The sequence below is a fragment of the Garra rufa genome, chromosome 5 (assembly GCF_049309525.1).
Source record: "Garra rufa chromosome 5, GarRuf1.0, whole genome shotgun sequence".
Classification (NCBI taxonomy): domain Eukaryota; kingdom Metazoa; phylum Chordata; class Actinopteri; order Cypriniformes; family Cyprinidae; genus Garra; species Garra rufa.
In genome coordinates this window covers 22,653,949-22,678,957 of record NC_133365.1, presented here as the reverse complement: position 1 = coordinate 22,678,957, position 25,009 = coordinate 22,653,949, and the positions used below count along the sequence as shown (strand labels likewise).

Below are 25,009 nucleotides of genomic sequence, written 5' to 3'. Positions count from 1 at the left end.
ACCTGTTCCCCAGAGGACAAAATAAGTTAAATTTACCCTGATCTTTAAATTCAAAAAGTTTTCACCCCCAAAATCATACAGTCATTATTGGAAAGGGTTCAAACATACAAAAATGCTGAAAAACCAAGGGATCTGAAGGATTTTTTTTTCTGAAGCACAGTGGGCAGTTTAACTGTTTAGGACAAACTCATGAACATGAAGACTCATGAATAACTATCACTAAAAAAAACACAGACGTGGTGGATCATTCAGGTAACAACACAGTATCAAGTTTATGTAAACTTTTGAACAAGGGTCATTTTTATAAATTCAACTATTATTTTCTCTTGTGGACTAATATATAAACGTCTTTAATGTGAAATATCGTATTCAGGTCAGTACTATTCAGGTTGGTTGCTTTGACACAACTTGTATTGTAAAAAGTGCTGTATAAATAATCTTGACTTGACTTGACTACTAAATAAAAAAAAAAAAAAAACATTTTGCATGATCCTTCTTATTTTGGTAAAATATTTAACATTTTGCAGATTCCGCAAGAAGTATCTTAACTTTTGATTTCAACTGTATATTTATAAAAACTACAGCTAACATATTAAAATAAATAATAAAATGTTTACGACCCTCATCCCTATAGTAAATAGTGGTAAAAGTGGTTTTAACAGTCTGAAATCTGAGCCTGTGTCTTTAAGAAGTGGCCCCATGCAGTGCTGGGAGCCTGAGGCGCCTTTAGCCAAAATACTGAAGTTCAGAGGAAGTGACGGGAATACAGGAGCTTTAAGAGTTAGTAGTTAAACGAACAGAAAAAAAACTGTATAAAGAGAAGGCTTTCAAGAAGAATTTGTTCGTGTATGAATAAGCCAGTGTTTTCTGAATCACGAGCAAACAATTAGATGAACATTTAAATGTTGACGGAGGCGCAATTTCTGCGGTCATGATCGAGCTGCTAGTATAGTTTACTAACTGTATTGTTTTATAACCGAACATCAATTACCTCACTAAAAAGTAGTTTACATTCGCTGTCCATCGTTTTGTTGTCTGTTTTAAGTAATTTACTCTAACGACGATATGTCCCATTGTTGTGTTAAATGAGTTCTTTAGTAATGAACGCGAGAGTGACTTTACCGGCTTCAGTCCAGATAGCGTTTGTCGTGTTTACGCTGTTATTATCAGTAAGTGTTTGCTCACAGTTGACGGTGCTTGTTCGTCTCAGCGATGGTCAAATAACGGAGGAGCTATTAGTGTCTGATAGTGAGAAGGACACGGTAACAGTGGAGTTCAGACAGACAGACGGGACTCTCATCACATTCCTGTCTGATTTCAAACGCGTGAGTATAAATCCAACTAACGTTAAATGTATTTCAACCACAGCTGCGAATGAACTTTGATCAAAGACTTGCACTTTTTAATCACAGTGCAGCCCTGCAATACAACTATATTACTGTATGGGAACGAAACATCAGTCAAGAGTGCAAAAGTTGGGTGTTTATGTTTGTTGGACATGCACCATTGTACCTTGGTATTCCTAGAAGAATCTTGAAGTACCATACTAAAGTAAATACTGTGGTATATGAATTTCAATACCATGGAATCTAAAAGTACCATATGCAGTACTGTTGAAGTCAAAAGTTTACATACACCTTGCAGAATCTGCAAAATGTTAATTATTTTTTCAAAATGCATGTTATTTTTTATATAGTACTGACCTGAATACGATAAACCGCCCACTGTTCTTCTGAGAAAACCTTTAGGTCCCACAGATTCTTTGGTTTTTCAGCATTTTTGTTTATTTAAACCTATTCCAACAACAACTGTATGCCTTTGAGATTCTTTTCACACCGAGGACAATTGAGGGACTCATATGCAACTATTACAGAAGGTTCAAACACTCACTGATACTTCAGAAGGAGACATAATGCATTAAGTCGGGGAGTAAAAACTTTTTGAATTTGAATATCAGGCTAAATTTAACGTATTTTGTCTTTTAGGGAACATTTTCTGTAGGTACTGAAGGGCAGTACTAAATTTAAAAAATATATGATATTTAGGCAAAATCAGAAAAATTTACGCATCCTCATTCCGTTCAAAAGTTTTCACCCCCGGCTCTTAATGCATCAGTGAGTGTTTGAACTCCATAAGTCCCCCAGTTGTCCTCAGTGTGAACAGATGGATCTCAAAATCAGACAGTCTTTGTTGGAAAGGGTTCAATTACTGAAGGATTTTTTTTTTGAAGAACAGCAGGCAGTTGAACTGTTTAGGACAAACAAGGGACTCATGAACAACTATCACTAAACAAAAAAACACAGCTGTGGATCCTTCAGGTAACAACACAGTATTAAGAATCAAGTGTATGTAAACTTTTGAACAGGGTCATTTTTATAAATGTATCTATTATTTTCTCTTATGGATTTGAGTGAAATATCTTATTCAGGTCACTAAATAAAAAATAACATGCGTTTTGTATGATCCCTCTTATTTTGGTAAAATAATTAACATTTAACAGATTCTGCAAGGTGTATGTAGACTTTTGACTTCAATTGTATTACTTTCTGACGTATGTTGCATTCTGAAAAGTACCAAGGTATTTCAAAATACATAGTATATTCCAAAAACATAATTTTTGGAGTATTAACAGTTTTGGTAAATGTAGTGATGAATATCATTATCATATGTACTGTGTCAAAGCACCATCTGATACCATCAATGCACCATAGTACTTTATTGAATAGTGATATTCTACAGTTTAAATATCTAAAAAATAAAAACTTTGTGAATTGACTGCACTACATACATCATTTGGTTTGATTTGGTTAAAGAACTGAGTGTCTAAAATGCTTTTCCATCTGTGTGTTTCATCAGATAGTTTTATGAATCACACTACACCACATGTATTTATCAGCTATTTATGAATGTTATTTTAAAGGTGTGAGAGAGCTTTAAAGTGGCATTGTTAGATTAATATTAAATCATATGTGTTGATGTAAATTACTACCTGAAGATCATATTTTGACCATGAAAACAGTTACGATACTTTCAGCACTCTAAAACACAGCATTTTCCCTCAAGACATACTTGAAAGTAGAAACCTCTTTTTTCAGGATCGCATTTTATTCTATCTGATTGTTTTTCACACATGGAAAGTTGGATGTAATCAAGCTGCCAGTTGCCAAATATTTATGCAGCCAAAGTCATTCAGTGTGCTGTATGCGAAACATCATGCAATATGCAAAGCAGCCAAAGAAACACAAAGCATGGGCAATCATACACTCTGTGATTATATATTATACAACATTATAAGTAAATTCAAATGTCCGTTTTGTGATTAAAGGGTTTTTTACAGTAATTACCTCGAAATGATAATGCACATGATTTAAATGCATTTAAAAGAATGTTCTGGGTTCAGTTCAGTTATTGTTGGCATAGTGTTGATTACCACAAAATAACTTTCAGTTCTCCCTCTTTTTCTTGAGAAAATATGTAGGTTACAGCACTATTGCCAGGTCTATGTAATAAAACCATGTTAATTGTTGCTTAAAACTAGCCCAATCACAGCCAAAACTAGCTTAACTGCATTCTGGGGTAAATCAAAATCACTCCAAAATCGTCTTTCAAATCAGTCAAAATTGCGTTTCTGTTTTCACAGGAAAACTGTGGACTTGGCAACACTGGTTTACAGTAAGGCACTTACAGTGGATGTGAATGGGGCAAGTTTTTAAATGTTGAAATACTTAATGCTTTAAAATTGTAGCTACAAAATACATAAACATTATGTGATATATAAACATGATTTTTGTGTAAAGAAAAAATAACAAACAAACAAACATTATCTGTTGCATTGAGTCAAATTTATTTGTTGGTGAAATCAATATTGCGATGCTGCCAATTGAGCACAACTGTACTGAACCAAGAATATCTCTTTAAGAGCAGCGGTTATGACTAATCTCATCTATCAGGACCCTTCTGTCCTGAAAACATTGAGTCTATATGAAGTACTTCGTCCCACTCCATATAGAGTGTCGTTTTAATGGGCTCACAACATGTTTGACCATCACATGCACGCATGCATCTCTATATTCAAGAAGCCGTTAGCTTTGAGTGAAGCAGTGCCAACTTTTCTGTGATTTCATATCGCTCTGTGTAACAGAATCTACCAGATCTTTCCAAAACGTTCTGTTCTCTCGCTGACGTTCACACTGCTCTAGTTATATTCAGTGTGAATGCTGTAGTGCAGTTACCGCTAGGACGGAGGCGAAGAAAAGCAGTATTGTTGTCATGAAAGAGAGGCTGTATTCCTGGTTATGTGCATATGGGAGCAGTTAGTCTGCTTTGCTCTGGGTATGTTGGTGGATCAGCTGATCTTCGGGGTCGTAGTAAGAGGATACGCTTGAGTTGCATGTGCTCTGAAGAGCTGGGAAAGGGGCCTCTGTTTTGTTTTTAGTGTTCACAAAATAAAGAATTTAAACAAAGTCATTTTTGTTTCAGTAGAACAAGAACAAAATATATTTATTTTCAATATTCATTCTTTCATAATAAGTTCTAATATCTTGTGCAAATTTGCATTAATCCATTTTGCTTTAAGCTTCTTAAATAATTATATATATATATATATATATATATATATATATATATAAATATTATATATATAATTTATATATTTATATATATAAATATATATTTTTTTTTTTCTCCTTTAATGATATTAGAACCCATGGTAAAAGTGATTAGAACAGGCTATAAAAGTATTTTCACTGTTTATTATTGTAGTCTTTTATATTACAATATAAATCGAAATTAGTGCATTTATATACAGTGCCAGTCAAACGTTTTTGAACAGTAAGATTTTTAATGTTTTTTTAAAGAAGTCTCTTCTGCTCACAAAGCCTGCATTTATTTGATCCAAACTACAGAAAAAAACAGTAAAATATTTTTACTATTTAAAATAACTGCTTTATATTTGAATATTTTAAATTTTAATTTATTCCTGTGATTTCAAAGGTAAATTTTAACATTATTACTCCAGTCACATGATCCTTCAGAAATCATTCTAATATTCTGATTTGCTGCTCAAAAAACATTTTATTATTATTATTATTCTTATGTTGAAAACAGCTGGGTATATTTATTTTTCCAGTTTCTTTGATGAATAGAAAGTTCAGAAGAACAGCATTTATCCAATATCCATATATCACTTTTGATCAATTTAAAGCATCCTTGCTAAATAAAATATATATTTCTATAATTTCTAACAATTATACTGATTCCAAGCTTTTGAATGTTAAAAATATATTTAAAAAAAAATCACAATATTTCACTGTATTTTGGATCAATTAAATGCAGGCTTGGTAAGCAGAAGAGAATTCTTTAAAAAACAAATCTTACTGTTCAAAAACTTTTGACTGGTTGTGTATTAGTCTAGCTTATTAAACTATTCATTAGACTCTAACCTTTGTTTGAAGTAAATTTATGGAAAAAATAAAAGTTAAGTAAATAAAAAAAAATATTTGTTCCTCCAAAACTTCTGTGATATAGCTGTTGTCTTGGCAAGCGGAGGTTGTACAATGTATTACATAAAGGGTTGCCAAGAATTGTGGCACATATATATTAGAGTAAAACATTTTGTAAATGTTTTTGTGAATATTTTCAACAACAACAACAACAACAAAAAAAAAAACAAGTGCATAAACATAAACATTTTTACTGGAATATAATAAATGTCTGTATTTGTAAACCTGTTCTTCTAATTTGCATGTCCTGTAGTATCATAGGTAAAACATCCTGGTAATACAATCCCCTAATTCATGGATGAAATGTGGGTTTGCCTCATGACTTGTGTGTATAAGTGCACATTTTCTTCATTTCTTTTCTTTTTTTTCTAATAGCATGTGAAGATCTTTCGTGCACTGGTGCTTGGGGAGCCAGAGAAGGGCCAATCTCAGTACCAGGCCCTCTGCTTCATCACACATTTGGATTATGGAGAGCTCATCCCCAGTGAGGCCATGGCTCGACTCAGACAGGTCAAAATTTCAAGAACTTTAAAGCACCATCTGTGGCACCCTGCTGAACAGACCAGCTTAGGCTAACTTTCATGCTGGTAGCAGCTTAAAGGGATAGTCCACCCAAAAATTACAATTCTGTCTTATTTAACTTATCCTCATGTCATTCTAAACCTGTATACATTTCTTTGTTCCATTTAATTTTGATGGAAAGACAAAATAACTTATTTTTTCCCTAAATAATACTTTTAATGTCAGCATAGGGACAAGGTAAAGCACAGGAATAAATGTTAAAATTTTAAAGTATAGCCATAAAGTAAGACCTACACATGTATCATGTATTAATAATCAGCAGGGTGAGAATTATTGAAACACTGATGATGTATTGTCAGTATTGTTTGTGTTTTGTGTCTTAATATCCAAGTATTAATATAAAAACATCTTATGCGCTGAGACGTTCTTATGTTTCTTATTTGAACCCTACAGAAAAACCCTCATGTGGTGCGGAGTGCAGATGAGAGACGTGGTGTGGAAGAGTTCACTATGAATGCGGTGCTCAACATAAGTCGCTCGTGGCACCTCAGTACTCATATTCATAATGTCTGCAGGGATGCAAGAGACCTGGTGTACACACGACAGCAAGATGTCAAATACTGGCTGGACAAAGGTTAGACGAGAGGGTCGTTGATGTACCCCATAAAGGCTGCCAGTGACTTTGTCACTGCGTTCTGGTAGTGTTTATACTGTTGTTTATGGTATTCCTAGTGTTGTTGTTCTTATGTTATCTGGAGACTACACATCTGAAAATAGCAAAAGATACAAGAACTATCAATGTATAAATCAAACTCATAGATAGATAGATAGATAGATACGCTTTTTGCGGTGTAGTTCACCTGTATTTGACAGCGCATTGTAAGAAGTAGCAACAGCCTTTTTTTTTTATTCTATCCGATTTATCATATGAACTAACCACAGCCGATCATAACCAGTCATATCCAATCATATTGCGATGACTTTCCCCATTCATTCTCAGTTACACCCCAGCAAACCCACAGCAGGCTTATTGATGCTTCAGAAGGGAACACGATGCATTAGTAGCTGGGGGGTAAAAACTTCTTGAATTTGAAGATCAGGGTAAATGTAACTGATTTTGTCTTCTGGGAAACATGTAAGCATCTTCTGTAGGTTCTGAAGGCCAGTACTAAATGAAAAAAAATAATTCATTTAGGCAACATAAGAAAAATGTACACATCTTTATTCTGTTCAAAAGTTTACAATTCAAGGATTAGTTCACTTTGAGAACAAGCATTTACAGATAATGTACTCACCAACCTTGTCATCCAAGATGTTTATGTCTTTCTTTCTTCAGTCATAAAGAAATTGTTTTTCAAGGAAAACACAAGTTTGAACTTCCAAAATGCAGTTTAAACTCAGCTTCAAATAGCTCTCAATGATCCCAGCCGAGGAAGAAGGGTCTTATTTAGTGAAACAATCGATTACGGTTCAACACAGTTAGGGTAAGTCGAAAAACTCCCATCACGTTTTCTTCCCCAACTTTAAAATCGTCCTACATCGCTGCAGATGTACCGACCCAGTGTTTACAAAGTGAACATACAAAGAAGATCAAACACCCTTTACAAAAAAAGGTAAAATAGCGTTGTAGGGCGATTTTGAAGACGAAAACGTGATGTTTTTTTTTTTACATACCCTAACAGATTACACAGACTACGTATGTGCATCGCAGAGATGAGACAAGATGAGCATTTGAGGTTAAAAAGTATATAAATTGTCAATTTGTTTAGAAAATAACCGTTTCGCTAGATAAGACCCTTATTCCTTATGGCTGGGATTGTTTAGAGCCATTTGAAACTGTGTTTAAACTGCATTTTGGAAGCTCAAACTTGAGGGCACCATAGAAGTCTATTATATGGAGATCCTGAAATGTTATAATTTCTTTACGACTGAAGAAAGAAAAACATGAATATCTTGGATGACAAGGGGGTGAGTAAATTATCTGTAAAAACGATTCTGGAAGTGAACCAATCATAGTTTTTCCTTTTGGAGCATCAGTGAGCTTTTGAATCATCTGGTATAGTTGCATATGAGTCCCTCAGTTGTCCTCAGTGTGAAAAGATGGATCTCAAAATCATACAGTCATTGTTGGAAAGGGTTCAAATACACAAAATTGCTGAAAAACCAAAGAATTTGTGGGACCAATTTGTTGACCAGGACAAACAAAGGACTGACAGCTGTGGATCATTCAGGTAACAACACAGTATTAAGAAGTGTACGTAAACTTTTGAACAGGGTCATTTTTATAAATTCAACTATTCTTTTATCTTGTGGACTATATGTAAATGTCTTTTATGTTAAATATCTTATTAAGCTCAATACTAAAAATAAAAAAATAACATGCATTTTGTATAATTCCTGTTATTTTGGTAAAATAATTAACATTTTCAGGTTTTGCGATGTGTATGTAAACTTTTGACTTCAACTGTATATATATTATCATCAACTATATTAGTTAATAAGATCATAAGAAACTTTTTAAAAAAGATAAAAACATTGACCCCAGACTTTTGAAGAAGAGTGTATATTTCATATTACATTAAAAATGTTTGGGAGTTGAATGTAAGTGCAAAAATGACTAATAACATCTTTAAACTGCAAATATCATATCACTCATACTTCACAGTCAGTCAGTTTCTTTTGTGCCAAGAGCAACATTTATTTTTTCTGTCAAAAATGGATTTCTAACCCACCATTTATTTCTGAAAATGACCATGACTACACGCTGGGCCTTCTCACTGAGTCTTTTTCTCTTGACAGGTGTTGAAGGTTCAATATTTGAGGTTGTTCCTCAGGCTCAGAGTCTGAATGTGACTGGCTTGCAAAGCTGCAGCTCTACAACAGACCCATGGCAGCCCTGCGCCTGCAGTTACAGGTTAAACCTGGAGTGGTTCCCCTGTCAGCTGAAGTACTGCCGGGGCCAGGGACCGAACCCTTACAAGTGTGGCATTAAGAGCTGCAGCAAAGGCTACCGTTTTGACTTCTACACACCTCATAAACAGCTGTGCCTTTGGGATGAGGACACTTAGCATTTCCTGACATTGGTTTTCTCAAAATAATGTTTTTTTTTGTTTGCTTTGGTTTTATGGAAAACATTTTTGAAAGGTACTCTAAAACAAAGCAATTGTTTTGATAATGAGATTATCTACAAAGTACTTGTGCACTTCAGTGTTTTGAAAGCAGCTATACATTTTGTCTCTGCTGGGACATTCTTTGACTCATATGCTGTTAATGGGAGTGAAAGAATGGACATTTTAATGTGGATTGTAAAGCCATTTATTTTTTTTACTTTTGGACATCGTTACAATGGTACCTCAGGGCAGGAAATTGTATTATAATTTGCATGTTTAGTTCTGCCTAGGACAGCTGTATTTTAGCTCTTGTTGTCATTCTGTTTAGGGTTTGAGTTGCTTAATTTTTACATGTTAAAATATTTGAATGTTAAAGTCTTAGCTATCCATAATATTCCCAATGTTTATGAAATACGTATTATAAAGGATAGTATTTTGATAAATATTTAAATCCCATTGTTCAAAAGGTTTACAGTATGATGTCTGAATGTGAGTATCTTTGTTTTTTCCTTTGTATTTTCAACATTACATTAACCCTTATTCATGCTTTTTTACTTGGTTTTACCATGTTGCCTTTACTTTAAATGAATAGTTCAGACAAAAATGAAAATGTACCCTCAGGCCATCCAAGATGTAGATGAGGCTTTTTTCTTCACCAGAACAGATTTGGAGAAATCCTCTGGAGTGAATGGGTGCCGTCAAAATGAGAGTCCAAACTGCTGATAAAAAACATCACAATTATCCACAAGTAATCCACACAACTCCAGTCCATCAATTAACATCTTGTGAAGTGACAAGCTGTGTGCTTGCAAGAAAACATTTTTGGGTGAACTATTCATTTAAGTAGTATTGCAGAAGCTTGTGATTCTGCTTTCTGCATTGTCAAAGTATTGTCATGCATTGGCTTTTCAATACCATCATAAACATTTTCAAGACAATTCACGTTCTTACTGTGTTTATAAAGCTGGGAATGTAACAAAAGGTCTAAGTGGCAGCTAAGACTGTGTCTCTGGACATATTGTGATGTCAATTTATTGCAAATTTATTCAGTAGATGCCAAATTTCTTATTCTCGGCTAAGTTGCTCTCTATAGCCTTGACTAATTCTAATTTACATTTCAATTGCAGCTGTCTTATGAAGAGTCTTTTGCCTTGGTTTGTGATACACAACATGGGTGTGTGAGCTTCTCTCTGGCGAGGCTTTCTAAAGATAAGGCCCACATACTCTGTTCTCTTGTGTCACTGTCCTAAAATTATTGGCTAGTTTCTCTAATTTCTTCTTTTTGTCCAGACATAATGTTTTTTGTTTTGTAATATGAAAAGTGAAAAATTGTCCCTGGAACATATTTTGTCTTTAAAATTAAAACCTTGTAAATAGGATTTAAAAGGATGAGAATTTATTTGCAGCAGTTAATGAAATGACTCCAGACTTGTGATAAAAGACTTCAGGCTTGACTTGGACTTCAGATAAAATACTTGTGGACATGTCTGGCATCAGGTGCAAGGAAGGTCTTCTTGCGCTTGGTCAGCTCGGACTGCATCCTGCCCAGTGTGAGTCAGATGTGTGTTATCACGACCCCTGATCAGTATTTATAGGTCTGTCTGGGACACTGAACACCTCTTCACTTTGCAGTGACCCTTTGGGGGTCTCGGTTGGCCGAGGTCTTCACAAGATCACTGGGTGAAACTTGTTTACTCTTTTTGTGGTCAGTATCTCACACACAGGTGACACATGCATCATCCAATGTCTGTCTGTCTACCTCCTGTGAACATTTAAACATTTCAGCATTATCATTGTAAACTCTCAGACTAGACATACCTGCGGTCTCCCCTGTATGTTTAAAGCTAAATTATACAGTACCTGTATCATATTTTTTTAAAATACTTTAGTAGCTTTTATTTTCACAAGTATCTAGTATATTTGTAATATCAATTTTAGCAAAGTAAAGTAAACTGTGACATATTATAGCCAAAAATTATTTATACTGTACAATGGACTAAAAACCAAACCAAAATTTAGATTTGACACTTTGACCTGACCATGTTTTGTTACATACCTTTCTATCAAAGTTATCTAACATTATCAAGATGAATTAGTTCTGACACAGTTTAACTCTTGAGATCTTGTCATATTTTATTACAATTTTCAAAACTAAAGCGACTAAACTGTGATAATGTGAAAAATTTTAAAGGTGTAAAAAATTGTTCCAAACAAAGATCACAGCACTGTTTTGTGTCTGAGCAATGGACGGTGTTTACTTATTGAATGAATCAGCTTTTTGAACAAATCGGTTGATAAAAATTATTCAGTGATTTACTTATTAACTGTCACAGGTTGTGGGAGGTGCGGAGCCAGAGAGAAGCAGGAGGAGCAGGAGTATAATAATAAACAACAGAACTTTACATAAATCAAAAAGGGATAACACAACCTCTTCACACAACACTAAGACATGACAATGATACTGAGGGAACAAAAGACTAATGATTAAGACAGGTGTAGAAAATACAGCAAATTAACTCAAACAAGAAGGGGAAGTCCATAAATGGGCAACGGAAGAAACCAATGTCACGGCAGAGCGTACAGTTCAGGAGGCCAATAGCAGATCAGGGAGTTCAGGGAGCCATGGCAGAGCGTACAGTTCAGGAGGCCATGGCGGATCAGGGAGTTCAGGGAGCCATGGCGGAGCATACAGTTCAGGAGTCCATGGCGGATCAGGGAGTTCAGGGAGCCATGGCGGAGCATACAGTTCAGGAGGCCAATAGCAGATCAGGGAGTTCAGGGAGCCATGGCAGAGCGTACAGTTCAGGAGTCCATGGCGGATCAGGGAGTTCAGGGAGCCATGGCGGAGCATACAGTTCAGGAGTCCATGGCGGATCAGGGAGTTCAGGGAGCCATGGCGGAGCATAGAGTTCAGGAGTCCATGGCGGATCAGGGAGTTCAGGGAGCCATGGCAGAGCGTACAGTTCAGGAGGCCATGGCGGATCAGGGAGTTCAGGGAGCCATGGCGGAGCATACAGTTCAGGAGTCCATGGCGGATCAGGGAGTTCAGGGAGCCATGGCGGAGCATACAGTTCAGGAGGCCAATAGCAGATCAGGGAGTTCAGGGAGCCATGGCAGAGCGTACAGTTCAGGAGGCCATGGCGGATCAGGGAGTTCAGGGAGCCATGGCGGAGCATACAGTTCAGGAGTCCATGGCGGATCAGGGAGTTCAGGGAGCCATGGCGGAGCATACAGTTCAGGAGGCCAATAGCAGATCAGGGAGTTCAGGGAGCCATGGCAGAGCGTACAGTTCAGGAGTCCATGGCGGATCAGGGAGTTCAGAGAGCCATGGCGGAGCATACAGTTCAGGAGGCCAATAGCAGATCAGGGAGTTCAGGGAGCCATGGCAGAGCGTACAGTTCAGGAGGCCAATAGCAGATCAGGGAGCCATGGCGGAGCATACAGTTCAGGAGGCCATGGCGGATCAGGGAGTTCAGGGAGCCATGGCGGAGCATACAGTTCAGGAGGCCATGGTGGATCAGGGAATTCAGGGAGCCATGGCAGAGCAGACAGTTCAGGGAGCCATGGCAAAAAATGTTCTTGGGGGTAATTTAGGGGTTTAGAAGGGCCTTCTGGCAGAGCTGGCTCTGGAGGGAGCTCTGCAGGAGCAGACACTTGAGGGCGCTCTGGAGGAGCGGACACTGGAGGGCGCTCTGGAGGCATGGACACTTGAGGCCGCTCTGGAGGGGGAACCAGCGGAGGCTCTGGAGGGCTGGGCGGAAACAGCGGAGATTCAGGAGAGCTGAACGGAACCAGCAGTGATTCAGGAGAGCTGGACGGGACCAGCAGAGAATTAGGAGATTCAGGAGAGAGGATTGGGGCCGTAAACTCCATTGGGAGTGCCATGTCCATTAGGTCCATTATATCCATCTTGGCCAGGAACTCGGGCGAGGCCGCCAGGGCGAGGGATGAGCTGGTGAGACGCGCTGGGTTTCGGAGGGGGCTGGATGCGGAAACTTACAACCACTCTTTATTTCTTTAACCTCGATATTAGAGCCATTTAAATAAAGGATGAGGTTGATTAGTTCAATCAAGGAGAAATCACATGTGGGGAAGTCACATCGGATTGTCTCCTCATCCAGTCCCGACCGAAACACAACAGCAAGAGAGACATCGGGCCAGCTCAGCCGATGGGAGAGCTCAAGGAACTCCTCCACATACCTCTCCAATGTCCGCCCACTCTGCCGTAGCCCCTACAGCCTGTCCTCAGCCTCTGTCATCTTTAATGGGTCCTGTCTTCTGTCACAGGTTGTGGGAGGTGCGGAGCCAGAGAGAAGCATGAGGAGCAGGAGTATAATAATAAACAAACAGAACTTTTAATAAATCAAAAAGGGAGAACACAACCTCTTCACACAACATTAAGACATGACAATGATACTGAGGGAACAAAAGACTAATGATTAAGACAGGTGTAGACAATACACCAAATTAACTCAAAGGAGAAGGGGAAGTCCATAAATGGGCAACGGAAGAAACCAATGTCAACAGAACAACGGGAGACAATGGCAAAAACCAAAACATAAGTCCATGGGGGAAGAAACACTAGGAACATAGATGTGACATTGACACAGTCAAATGCCTTGTTTTTGAACTAATCAGCTGTTTGAATGAATTGGTTGAATCTCAATGACTCACTCATTATTAAGTCACTTGCTGCCACCTACTGGCAGTTTTGATTTCGCATTGACTATTTTTCATGTCTTAAATTATTTCAAATATCAGTATTCAAGGTTTTACGTTAAAAAAAAAAAAAAAAACATTAGGCCTGTTTATGCATCTGTAACTGCAGTTTAAATGCATCCATGTCCCCTCTGAGATACATTAAACTGTGTAAATACATCTAAATGCTATTTCAGATGCAGATTCCAGAAATGTTTTCCTATGTTGGAATGAAAGACACTAAGTTCTTATTCTTACCCAAAAATACAAAATGGAAGAAAGAGTTAAAACTGAAGTTAATCTTACTACTCAAGCTGTGTGTACTTTTACTTTGCAATACTTAAGTATGTTTAAGATTAAAAAAAATATTTTTTGTTCTTAAAGGAGTAGTACACTTTCAGAACAAAAATGTACAGATAATGTGCTCACCCCCTTGTCATCCTTTTTTTTTTCAGTCATAAAGAAATGGTGTTTTTTGAGATAAACATTTCAGGATTTCTCTCCATATAATGGACTTCTATGGTGTCGAGTTTGAACTTCTAAAATGCAGCTTCAAATGGCTCCAAATGGGAAGAAGGGTCTTATCTAGTGAAACGACTGGTTATTTTGTAAAAACTTTTACACCTTATATACTTTTTAATTTCAAATGCTTGTCTTGCCAAGCTAGACAAGATGAGCATTTTAAAAAGTATATAAATTGTAATTAAAAAAATAATAATAATAACCCATCATTTTGCTAGATAAGACCCTTCTTTCCACAGTTGTAATCGTTTAGAGCCATTTGAAGCTGCATTTTGGAAGGCACCATAGAAGTCCATTATATGGAGAGAAATACTGAAATGTTTTCCTCAAAAAACATAATTTCCTTACGACTGAAGAAAGAAAGACATGAACATCTTGGATGACAAGGGTGTGAGTACATTATCTGTAAATTTTTGTTCTGAAAGTGAACTACTCCTTTAAGTACAATAAATATTAAGTCTTTTACTCAAGTAATATTCTAAACGGTGACTTCCAACTTTAACCAAAGTCATTTTCTAGTAAGATATCTGTACTTTTACTTAAGTATGACTTTCAGGTACTTTATACACCACTGTTTATTTTACTTAAACCATAGTCTACGTATAAACCATATGCAAATTGTAAACCTGACGAGGTGTAGGCTATGCTGCGTCTCATCATCTCCTGCAAGACTGAATGCTGCCCTCTAGAGTACGTCCTCTGTTATGTTCACTCTGGATGGTGTGACAGTAAAATTCATCTTTAGAAGGTAAAGTTACAATTTATAAACCTTAAAGACGTTTATTCGTGAATGTAATGTAGAGGTGGAGCTTACCAGAGAGAGTGTAAATCTGCCCAAACACAGGCTCTGCCATCCGCGACAAACCAAACGCTGCAGTGGACACTAACATTAGCTAACCGACGTTACTCACTATCAGTGTTAACTTTTTTAACTTCAGGATAAACGTTTGTCATGAAAAGTCCGAAAATGCAGTAAAATGACACGATGTGACATGGATATTACGCCTACTATAAATTATGGTGGTATCAACTTAATTGGAATAACGTTACATATAGGCTCCTGCGTACATACACAAATTATAGCGGAATTGATAATATAATAAAATAATATATTATTATTATAAATTATCATATATATATTATTACATTAATTAACACTCTTTGTCTCCATAAACATTCATCAAAACGCCTCTATAGCGTTTAAAACGAATCCTGGGATGGGGATGACGCAGATTCCCATTGGATATGAATCGCTTCATTCAGACCAACTGTTCGAAAGAACTGTTTCGCGGAAATCAGACTGATCAGTCAACTGAACTACACAATGTAATAACACTAAGTTACACCCCTGCACATCCTGCAGTCATGAGAAACCTAGTAGGCTAATTCATTGGAATAGTGTGGGGGATATAAACAAAATCTCTTTGGATACAGTTTGCAAACTGTGAATAATAAGAATAAAATGCAAACCCAATGGAATTACACACATCATCTCTCAATGATTTTGGGAGTAAAAACCCCAAGAGACACTTTTAATTAGGAGTTTGCTTTCAAACCCATGTTCACATTTCCACGGAACTCTGGCAATAAAGAAATATCTTGATCTCTGTTGAGTAATGAACTGTAACCCTTTTAATGCCAGAATAATGAGACACACTTCTGGAATGTGTTTGGAGGTTATATATAACATCACATCACTTTGGGAACTGATACTGATATTGAAAATGCAACTCAAATTTCTTAGACTATTGAAAAAGAACAATCCTAATTCCATCCTTTATGCATAGTGATGTATTTGAATAAATAGAGCTATGTTCAATCAAAGACCGAGCACACTTTAAGTTTGCCAATGTACATATTAGACACAGGCAGAGCTGCCCGCATGCTCTTATTCTCAAGCTTTTCGAAGTTTGCTGTCTGCCTATTGTTGTTTTATGCAAAAAGTCAGAGTCTGGATAGGACACACCGAGGGCCTTATGCAAATGACGTGTCTATCGGCTGGTGTGGGATACTGAAGAGGTGAATGCTCTTCTACTAACCCACTTTGTTAAATGTGTTTCTCTGAACCTTTTTTGAGAAAGGCTGACTCAGTTTGTCATCGGAGTCCTGAGAAAAGCACCACGGACGCAGGGATATAATCTACAGAGCTTGGATCTGTGGAGCGTTCCTGCTATAAGGTGAGTGAAGATGTCCTTCTCAAAGTTTGTTTTTTATCTTGTTTCCCAGATGCAGTGCTTCTCAAGCAGTGACCGTTTTGTGGAATCATATCGCTTTGCATTGTACCTGTTCACAGCTCTCTATATTGACAGATTTAAATGTTTTTGACTAGAAGAGATTAGGGTGGAGAGACAGAGTGATTGTGGTGAATGGTGAATGGGGATACCCTTGCTCTTATGAATATTACAACGAGCCCTTTACATAAAGGAGACCATTTGAAAGCTGGACACATTAGAATAAACCTCAAGATCATTTTACTGGCGGGCCATGCCATGAATTGCCCCAGTGTCTGCATAAAGTTGTGATCCTGTAGGAAAATCAGCTGTATTTATCATTACAGATATTAAGATGAGCACAGAGGCTGTTGAACAGACAGAATCTCAGCATGAACAAGCTGGTAAGGAGACTTTTTACTCTCTGGGATATTGTCAGTCGCTTTGAAATGGTACAATTACTTCATAATTAATGTAGGATGACATTTGAATGTAAATAAAATGATTATCATACATATGTAATCAATGCTAATTATAGTTACTTTTTGTGTGTCTTGAAACAGACTGTATTAAGTTCAATTTAAAATATAGCTATATTTTATTGTAAATGTTCAAACGTGATTACATTCTCAAATATTTAAAATATTTTCACTGCTTTTCAACTTTTAACAGGTAGTTTGATCAGTTTTCTCACAAATTGTCTACTTTCCTCTTATCGATTCTGTTTTGAACTGTGGTTAACTGTGAGTTCAGTGTTTGTCATTCCGTTTTATGTTCCTTCGAAATGAGGATCATAATTTCACGAACTGCCACTGGGCTTCTTCACAATAACCGTTTGTGGTTATGACCAAAAGTTTAACTCTTTGTGTTGATGGGACACTGGTCACGCTCTCAGGCAAGTCTGCGCAAGTGGCTTTGTGCCAACCGTTTTAATGTGGATTACTACATTTTCTTTTGAGACTTTATTTGCCTCTCCATATTTTTACACTTATTTATATAATAAACTGAAAGTTCAGTTGAATACAGAGTCTAGGTGCGTGATGAGGGCAGGCTGATGGATGAGAAGTCTACCAGGATGTATGTGGCGGTTTGTTTGCAGTGAAGCGCTCATAGCCTCAGGCGGTACTGAATCATAGTCTGGTTACAATGGCTTCTGTACGGAACCGTCTCCTTCAAATGAGGAACCTGAGAGAAATGACAATTCAGAGAGAGCAGACTATTGTCACTCAATGATGAATATATATTTCATTTATGTTCCAGCACCTCTACGGTGTGAAATGTTTGAGTACGGATTAGGGTTATGCTTAAACCTATCAGATGTCCCATCAGGTCATGCGATAACAACAAATATTTGGATTGAACGAAAAATGTTGTTAATGTTTACAAATAGCCTCACATAAACCCTACCTGAAAAGTCTAAAGTATATCAATAGCTACGCTCTTAAAAATAAAGGTGCTTTAAAAGGTTCTTCACAGCGGGGGCAACTATTTTTGGCTCCACAAAGAACCATTCACTCAAAGATTCTTTAAAGAACCATCCCTTTCTTACCTTTTTACTCTCTGAAGAACCTTTGAAACATAGGTATATGTTCTTTATGGAACCATTTAGACAAAAAAATGCCTTCTATGGCATTGTGAAGCACCCTTATTTTTATGAGTGTAAGTCATTTTTTTTAGTTGTAGTTTTAAGGACATTTTGGAAATGCAAAGACACTATTGGTGTTACAATTAATTACAAAGAAAAGGCAGGTAACAGACTGAATCAGTATCAGTTATCAACTTTTAAAAATAATTGTAAAAGTATTATAATTTATGTCCAAATATGTGATTGGATGACCTTTAAGATCAGTGATTTTAAAAGGATAAGCTGTCATTACAAGACAGAAAATGGGTTAAAGCAGGTTTTATAATCATTATTGTGTAATTTAAAATTGTGTGTGTGTCTGAAACAGAGAGAGAGAGAGATGCACCTGGAGGTCTGTAAGTATTCAAATGTGAAGGCCTCTAAAAGTTGCCATGGAAACTCATTTGCATGATCTGATGATTTCCATACTGGAAGTTTGGCTCGGGAGAAGGGTAGATTTCCATATTGTGGAGTGAGTGAGTGCCGTTCTAACCACGGCCTCATAGAGATAGATTTGAATTTCAAATGAAGAGAGATTACCTGGTATTGACGACCTTTGAACCCCCGACTAACCCTGCTCGCTTGGTTTAATGGAACATTTGGAAGTTTGTTTTCATGGTATGGTCCATTATGATGAAAAACCCTTGAAAGAAACTATCAAAAGTTGAAACAAAAAAACTGTAAAACTAGCTGAAGCTGGTGAGAGGCAGCGTGAATGTTAATGCATAACTCTCAGTTTCTAAATGTGATTGTCTTTTCATTTTCCAGACATTGAACAAAATGGCATCGACTTCACCAGACAAGTGAGTACAAATAAAGTTTTACTTAATATTCATCATCTGAGCAGCTCTTATGATAAAAAACTCGACAGCTCAAAAGATTACAAAAGTTTTCTAGTGTGCTTGATTAGTTCATCAGATCAGGCTGTCATATGATCTAACGTCGAGGACAGTAAAAAAAAAAAAAGTTTCGTGCACAGGAACTAGCTTCGGGCTTGTAAGGGCATTTGCATACTGTGCCTGCGGGAAGGGAAGGAATGTTTGTTAAAGGCCCTCTCTGGCAGAACGAGTCCAGCAGCCTTACTGGTCTCTGAGTACACACAAAGAGCGCATACACACACACATAAACACACATGCCTGAGGACCAAAACACAACAGCGAACAGCTCCACATTTTGATATGTATACCAGGTTTGTGTTGTCTAATGAAGTCTTTGTTTCATGTACAGATTAAGACTGAGAACCTGAATGATTCACCTCATTCTGGATCGTCACATAAGATATGCCATCTAACTCAGGGATCACCTGTGACTGGTGGACAGCTTACTGGGGTACAGCTTTAACAAACTGGTCATAGAGAATCATAAAATCCATCAAGAGCATGTTCGGGTCATATATTTAACACACACACACACACACACACACACACACACACACACACACACACACACACACTTAGTTACTTAGTTATCTACAGTAAATGGGGACATTACATAGACTTCTATTGTTTTTATATATAAATAGTTATACATTTTCTATTAACCCTAACCCTACCCCTCACAGAAAACTTTCTGCATTTTTACAATTTAAAAAAAAAAAACTTTGTTTACTTTCTTTTATACCAGTTTTAAAAACGAGGATGTCCGCAAAGGAAGTTTTTTGGAGAATTTTGTCAGGTTTTGTGCACTTTTGTTTACAGATTTGTCCCCAAAATGTGGTTAAGTAGGTACACACACATAAAAATCAAAAGAAAAAAAAAGAAAGAAAGAAAGTTAAGCTAATTTTGAGGATCACTAGGCTTTTTGGCACTGTGACTGTATTTTGTTTTTAAATAATTAAGCTACACCTAAACTACTAATTTTAGTTTTAAAATATATTCATTTATGAAAAAAGAAAAAGCGATCCATTCATAGATTTGTTTAGATTAATTCAAGTTTAATGAGAAACGTTTATTTTATTGTGTTTATTTAAGTATTTATAATAACTTGGTAGTATTTAATTTATGATTATTTAAATACACTCCTAAAATAAAATAAATTGTTTTAATAAATAAAATTAATAGATTTAATAAATTGTTTTAATAGAGTAAAATATAATGTAATGCATTTAATTTTAAATAAAAAATGTATTCTGTTATTCAAGTATTTATGAGAAAAAAAAGCAATTAAATATTAAATATGAATTTATATTATTATTCAAGTATTTATAATACTTTGTAGTATTTGTTAACTGTCTTTAATGTAAGTGAATAAGTGAATTATTTTAATACAGTAAAATTAATAATCTAATGCAATCACATTTTATTAACACACATTTTATATTAAAATGTATTCTATTATCCAAGTATTCATTAGGAAAAACCGGATAATATACCTGTTCAAGTATTTATGAGGTGAAATTAAGTTTTTTTATTTATTTATTTAAGTATTTATAAAGGTTGTTAGTATTTCACTGTCTTGTATTTGTAACAGTTTATATGAATTATTGAAATAAAATTAATTGTTTTAATACAGCAAAATGTGATCTAATAAATATCACCATTAAGAATAATGTGAATAATGAGATTTTGGGGGAAATGTGCTTAACTATCCTGAAAACAATGTCATAATACGCTTTTTAAAAAACTTAGAATTTTTGTTTTTAAATTTTTATATTTAGTAATTTAGTTGTTTTTGTCCTGTTATTAGTTTAATTTTTGTAATATGTCTGTATAGTTTTCTTTTATTATTCTTTTTTTTTAGTTTTAGGTTTAGTAATTTTAGTTGTAAAATTAAAAAAAATTTCCAACTAGCTGAATTTAAAGAAGTTTTTAGTTTTTCCATATTTTATTTGATTTCAGGTAAATATTTATTTATTTAGCTTGTTAGTATGGTCACTCTCTTGTATTTGTAATGATTTATATGGATTATTGAAATAAAATATATTGTTTTATTACACCTAATTTAATATACCAAATATCACCTTTACGAATAATGTAAATTCAAAACAAAAGGAAAAGCATTAGGGTAATGAGATTTTGTGGGAAATGTCTTTAACAGTCTTGAATATATTGCCATAATGCAAAACATCTTAATAGACTTCATGCAAAATATGTTTAATTTTCCTTTCTTTTTTGTTTTTGTTTCGATTGAAATGTGACCTGAGCATGTTTTTGTGGGATTCAGTCTTCTATAGTTTACACAGAGTGGGATTGTGGTAAAAGATAATGGCTGATGTTTGGTGTTTTTTAGGAGCTGCCCTCCCTGCACTCTCTGCCCCAGCTTGTCCTGATGCCTGGATCTCACCTGTCCTCTCCTTCATCATTTCTCCTCTCACAGGCCCAATCAGGACACCAAGGTTAGTGGATATACTGGCTTATATGAGTATGCAGTATGCATTAATCAATGAAAAATTGATTTTTGTCTGATGTAACTACAGTACATATGTATTTAAATACTATTTTTCTACAGCACTGCTGCAGCCCAATCTGCTTTCCTTGCCCTCCCAGTCCCAGACTGGACTCCTACCACACCAGCCTGGTCTTGCACTCACTCCTCAGGTACATCACAGCCTAATGCTGGATTACTTACATTTATTTAAATTGAAAATAAATAAATAAAACTAAAAGGGTAGTGTATCTATCATGGTATTTTAATGGTGTTGTAGTACTGACAAATTTCCATACACTCTTAAAAATAAAGGTTCGTTATTGGCATCGGTGGTTGCATGAAGAACCTTAAACATCCGTTGAATCTTTCAAATGCAGAAAAGGTTCTTTATAGTCGAAAATGGTTCTTTAGATTTTTTAAATGTTCTTCAAAATAGTTCTTTCAAGAACTGTTCACTGGAAGGTTCTTTGGGGAACCAAATATGTTCTTCTATGGCATCACTGCAAAAACCTTTATGTTTAAGAGTATAATGCATAGCACCAGATTTTTTTAAGAGCATGAGAAAAGAAAGGGCATTAATAAAAAATAAGAAAAATAAACAATCAGGCAATAAGACAAATAGCATTTAAACAAAGAAAAATGATAACAATTGATTGCCTAGACTCTAATAGGTTTGATTTTTTCACAAGGCAATGGGCAGGTCAGGTCTGGGCGGCTCCTCGATGGATGGACACCTGGACATGTCTCACTTACAGGTGCCTAAACATGTGGGATCACCTCAAGATGAACCCAATGACCTGGAGGAACTCGAGCAGTTCGCTAAAGCCTTCAAACAGAGACGTATCAAACTCGGCTTTACTCAGGTCAGCTGTATATTTAATAGCGTTTTTTATTATTTAATCAAGGATCTTTAATAGTTGGCAATTATATGAACATCTTTTCATTTATTATTCTCTTCCTTCATACACATCAATTTGAAAACGGACAATAAGTTATATCAGCAGCAGAACTGAATTGATAATGCATTTAAAATTCTGATTCAGTTCCTGAATTTGAACCGAATGTAAAGCAGTAAACATAATGCAGAATTGTAATTTATATTTGAATTTTAGGAACTAAAATTAAACTAGAAAAATATTTAAATCAATTCATATAACCACTAGTAAGTATTGTTTTTTGTTTTGTTTTTGCATTTAAATGCATTTCGCACAATATATAGGAATATGTATTTTTCAATCTATAGAAATTAGCATTTAATTTCTATACATTTCATTATATTTAATACATTTACTTTAATGTTTATAGACTATGGTGTGCTTTGTGTTCATTCAGTAAATAAACAAGCATATTTAGACAAAATCTATGATGTATTTATGTTTGTCAGACCAACGAAATTCATATATATTGTGACTGTCTTTTAATATTGATATTTTATTAACTTTTCTGTAAAATATGTGACCCTGGACCACAAAACTCTTAAGTAGCACGGGTATATGTATAGCAATAACCAAAAATACATTGTATGAGTCACAATTATCGATTTGAATGCTAAAAATCATTAGGATATTAAGTAAAGATCATGTTCCATGAAGGTATTTTGTAAATTTCCTACCATATATATAATAAAACTTAATTTCTGATTAGTAATATGCATTGCTAAGGACTTAATTTGGACAACTTTAAAGGCGATTTTCTCAGTATTTAGATTTTTTTACACCAACAGATTCCCGATTTTCAAATAGTTGTATCTTTGCCAAATATAGTCCTATCCTAAGATTATTCATTCAGCTTCCATGATGTATAAATCCAATTGAAAAGAAATGACCCTTATGACTGGTTTTGTGCTCCATGGTCACATATTTTATAGGCAACACTTTATAATAAGGTTCAATAGTTAACATTAGTTAATTACTTTAGTTAACATGAACTAAGAATGAACAATACTTCTAGCATTTATTAATCATAAAGTTAATTTTAACATTTACTAATGCATTATTAAAATCACAAGTTGTGTTTGTTAACATTAGTTCATGCACTGTGAATTAATATGAACTAACAATGAATGACTAAATTCTAACAAAGATGAATAAATACTGTGATAAATGTATTGCTTATTGTTCATTAATGTTAGTTAATACATTAACCGATGTTAACAAATTACACCTTATTGTAAAGTGTTACCATTTTATATTATGTAATAAAATATATTTATAAATATTAGATTATAATTATATTCATCAAATATATTATACAACTCTTCCTTTAATTTCAAATGTCTGTGGGTATTAGAAACTAAATATTTAATCTGAAAAAGAAACCAATTATTGTATTAGGCCTACTCAATGTTACCCAACCCTGTTGTGGACCTAATCCAGTTCTCAAAGTCTTCTGTGTTGTGGCTGCAGGGTGATGTGGGTCTGGCCATGGGAAAGCTGTATGGAAATGACTTCAGTCAGACTACCATCTCACGTTTTGAGGCTCTTAATCTTAGCTTCAAAAACATGTGCAAGCTCAAGCCCTTGCTGGAGAAGTGGCTGAGTGATGCAGGTATGTGCTGCCGCCCTCTTGTGGACAGAACTGACTAATGTTTTCTCTGTAAGCATAGGTCTTTGTTCCCTTCCGGGAACTCGAGCCGCGTCTGGAAACGCTATGGGGAACGCCATTGGCGGGCCGCACTCTGAATCATGTCTAACAACCAATGAAATGAAGGGAGTGACGTCACAGGCGCGGTGACGTCATCGACCGGGAAGTATAAAGCACGTGCGTTTGAAGCCCGCGGCAGCTTTTGTCATTCAGCGAGAGCGCTCTGTGTCTGTGTCTGTCCCGGTCATGCTGCTGTTTTTTCGTGCCAGTTTGCACGGCTTTTATTTGAGCAGTATGACCACTTAAAATGCAACCAAGGGGGAAAGAAAGAAAGTTTTAATTTAGGCGGTTCAAGCAGCTAAATAGATAGTGAAACACAGTCTGTTTAGTCTGCTTGTGTGTAGAGCACACACAGTCAGCCCTCGAAAAGGCTGACTGTCCACAGTGTGAGCATAAATTTCTCCACTGCGGGTGCTCCACGGAAGGCTCTCTTCGAGGAGGGAGCTTTCGCCAGCGTTTCCCGCGGGTCTGGCTCCGCTGCCGCGATGCGGAGCGGCTGCTGCACTCGCTGGGATCGCGGCTCGATCCATTAGAAGGATGGCAGACGGGTGTTGAAAAATACCCTATCTCCTCTCCTATCTCGTGGATCGGTAAACCTTATGCTGGATAGGAAGCCCGCAATGCGGTTACTTCCCTCCAGGAAAGGTTTTCAGCGCTTTCCATATCTTCCTCCGAGGAGGTCGATGTGAAGTGCGTTGTCAAAAGTATTCAACCGCCCCCCCCTGATCGCCTCAGTATGATGAGCTGGTGGTTGTGCTGACTAATGCATTAGCTAATTAAGCAACTATGAGCCGCAGAAAAGCAAACGTTTTG

General features: G+C 36.0%; 2 protein-coding genes across 2 annotated transcripts; both read left to right on the top strand.

Annotated features, from left to right (window-relative positions):
* The first annotated feature begins 745 nt into the window (after positions 1 to 745).
* Positions 746 to 10,071, top strand: oafb (OAF homolog b (Drosophila)). The gene is made up of 4 exons (XM_073840938.1): positions 746 to 1,325; positions 5,877 to 6,011; positions 6,477 to 6,657; positions 8,823 to 10,071. Exons 1-4 carry the CDS (start codon positions 1,086 to 1,088, stop codon positions 9,089 to 9,091), a joined length of 825 nt encoding a protein of 274 aa, XP_073697039.1. The 5' UTR covers positions 746 to 1,085; the 3' UTR covers positions 9,092 to 10,071.
* Positions 10,072 to 13,183: 3,112 nt separating this feature from the next.
* pou2f3 (POU class 2 homeobox 3) lies at positions 13,184 to 24,806 on the top strand. Its single transcript, XM_073840017.1, has 8 exons — positions 13,184 to 13,430; positions 18,956 to 18,990; positions 19,415 to 19,516; positions 21,416 to 21,521; positions 21,635 to 21,723; positions 22,243 to 22,416; positions 23,959 to 24,100; positions 24,622 to 24,806. Exons 1-8 carry the CDS (start codon positions 13,184 to 13,186, stop codon positions 24,804 to 24,806), a joined length of 1,080 nt encoding a protein of 359 aa, XP_073696118.1.
* Positions 24,807 to 25,009: the final 203 nt, after the last annotated feature.

Bases quoted from the DNA above. Each gene is read 5' to 3' on its own strand.
- oafb (XM_073840938.1), top strand. From the start codon at position 1,086: ATGAGTTCTTTAGTAATGAACGCGAGAGTGACTTTACCGGCTTCAGTC. The intron at 1,326-5,876 runs GTGAGTATAAAT...TTTTTCTAATAG, and splicing joins TCCTGTCTGATTTCAAACGC to CATGTGAAGATCTTTCGTGC. The intron at 6,658-8,822 runs GTTAGACGAGAG...TTCTCTTGACAG, and splicing joins CAAATACTGGCTGGACAAAG to GTGTTGAAGGTTCAATATTT.
- pou2f3 (XM_073840017.1), top strand. From the start codon at position 13,184: ATGAGGTTGATTAGTTCAATCAAGGAGAAATCACATGTGGGGAAGTCA. The intron at 21,724-22,242 runs GTACATCACAGC...TTTTTTCACAAG, and splicing joins GTCTTGCACTCACTCCTCAG to GCAATGGGCAGGTCAGGTCT. The intron at 24,101-24,621 runs GTATGTGCTGCC...GCTCCACGGAAG, and splicing joins GAAGTGGCTGAGTGATGCAG to GCTCTCTTCGAGGAGGGAGC.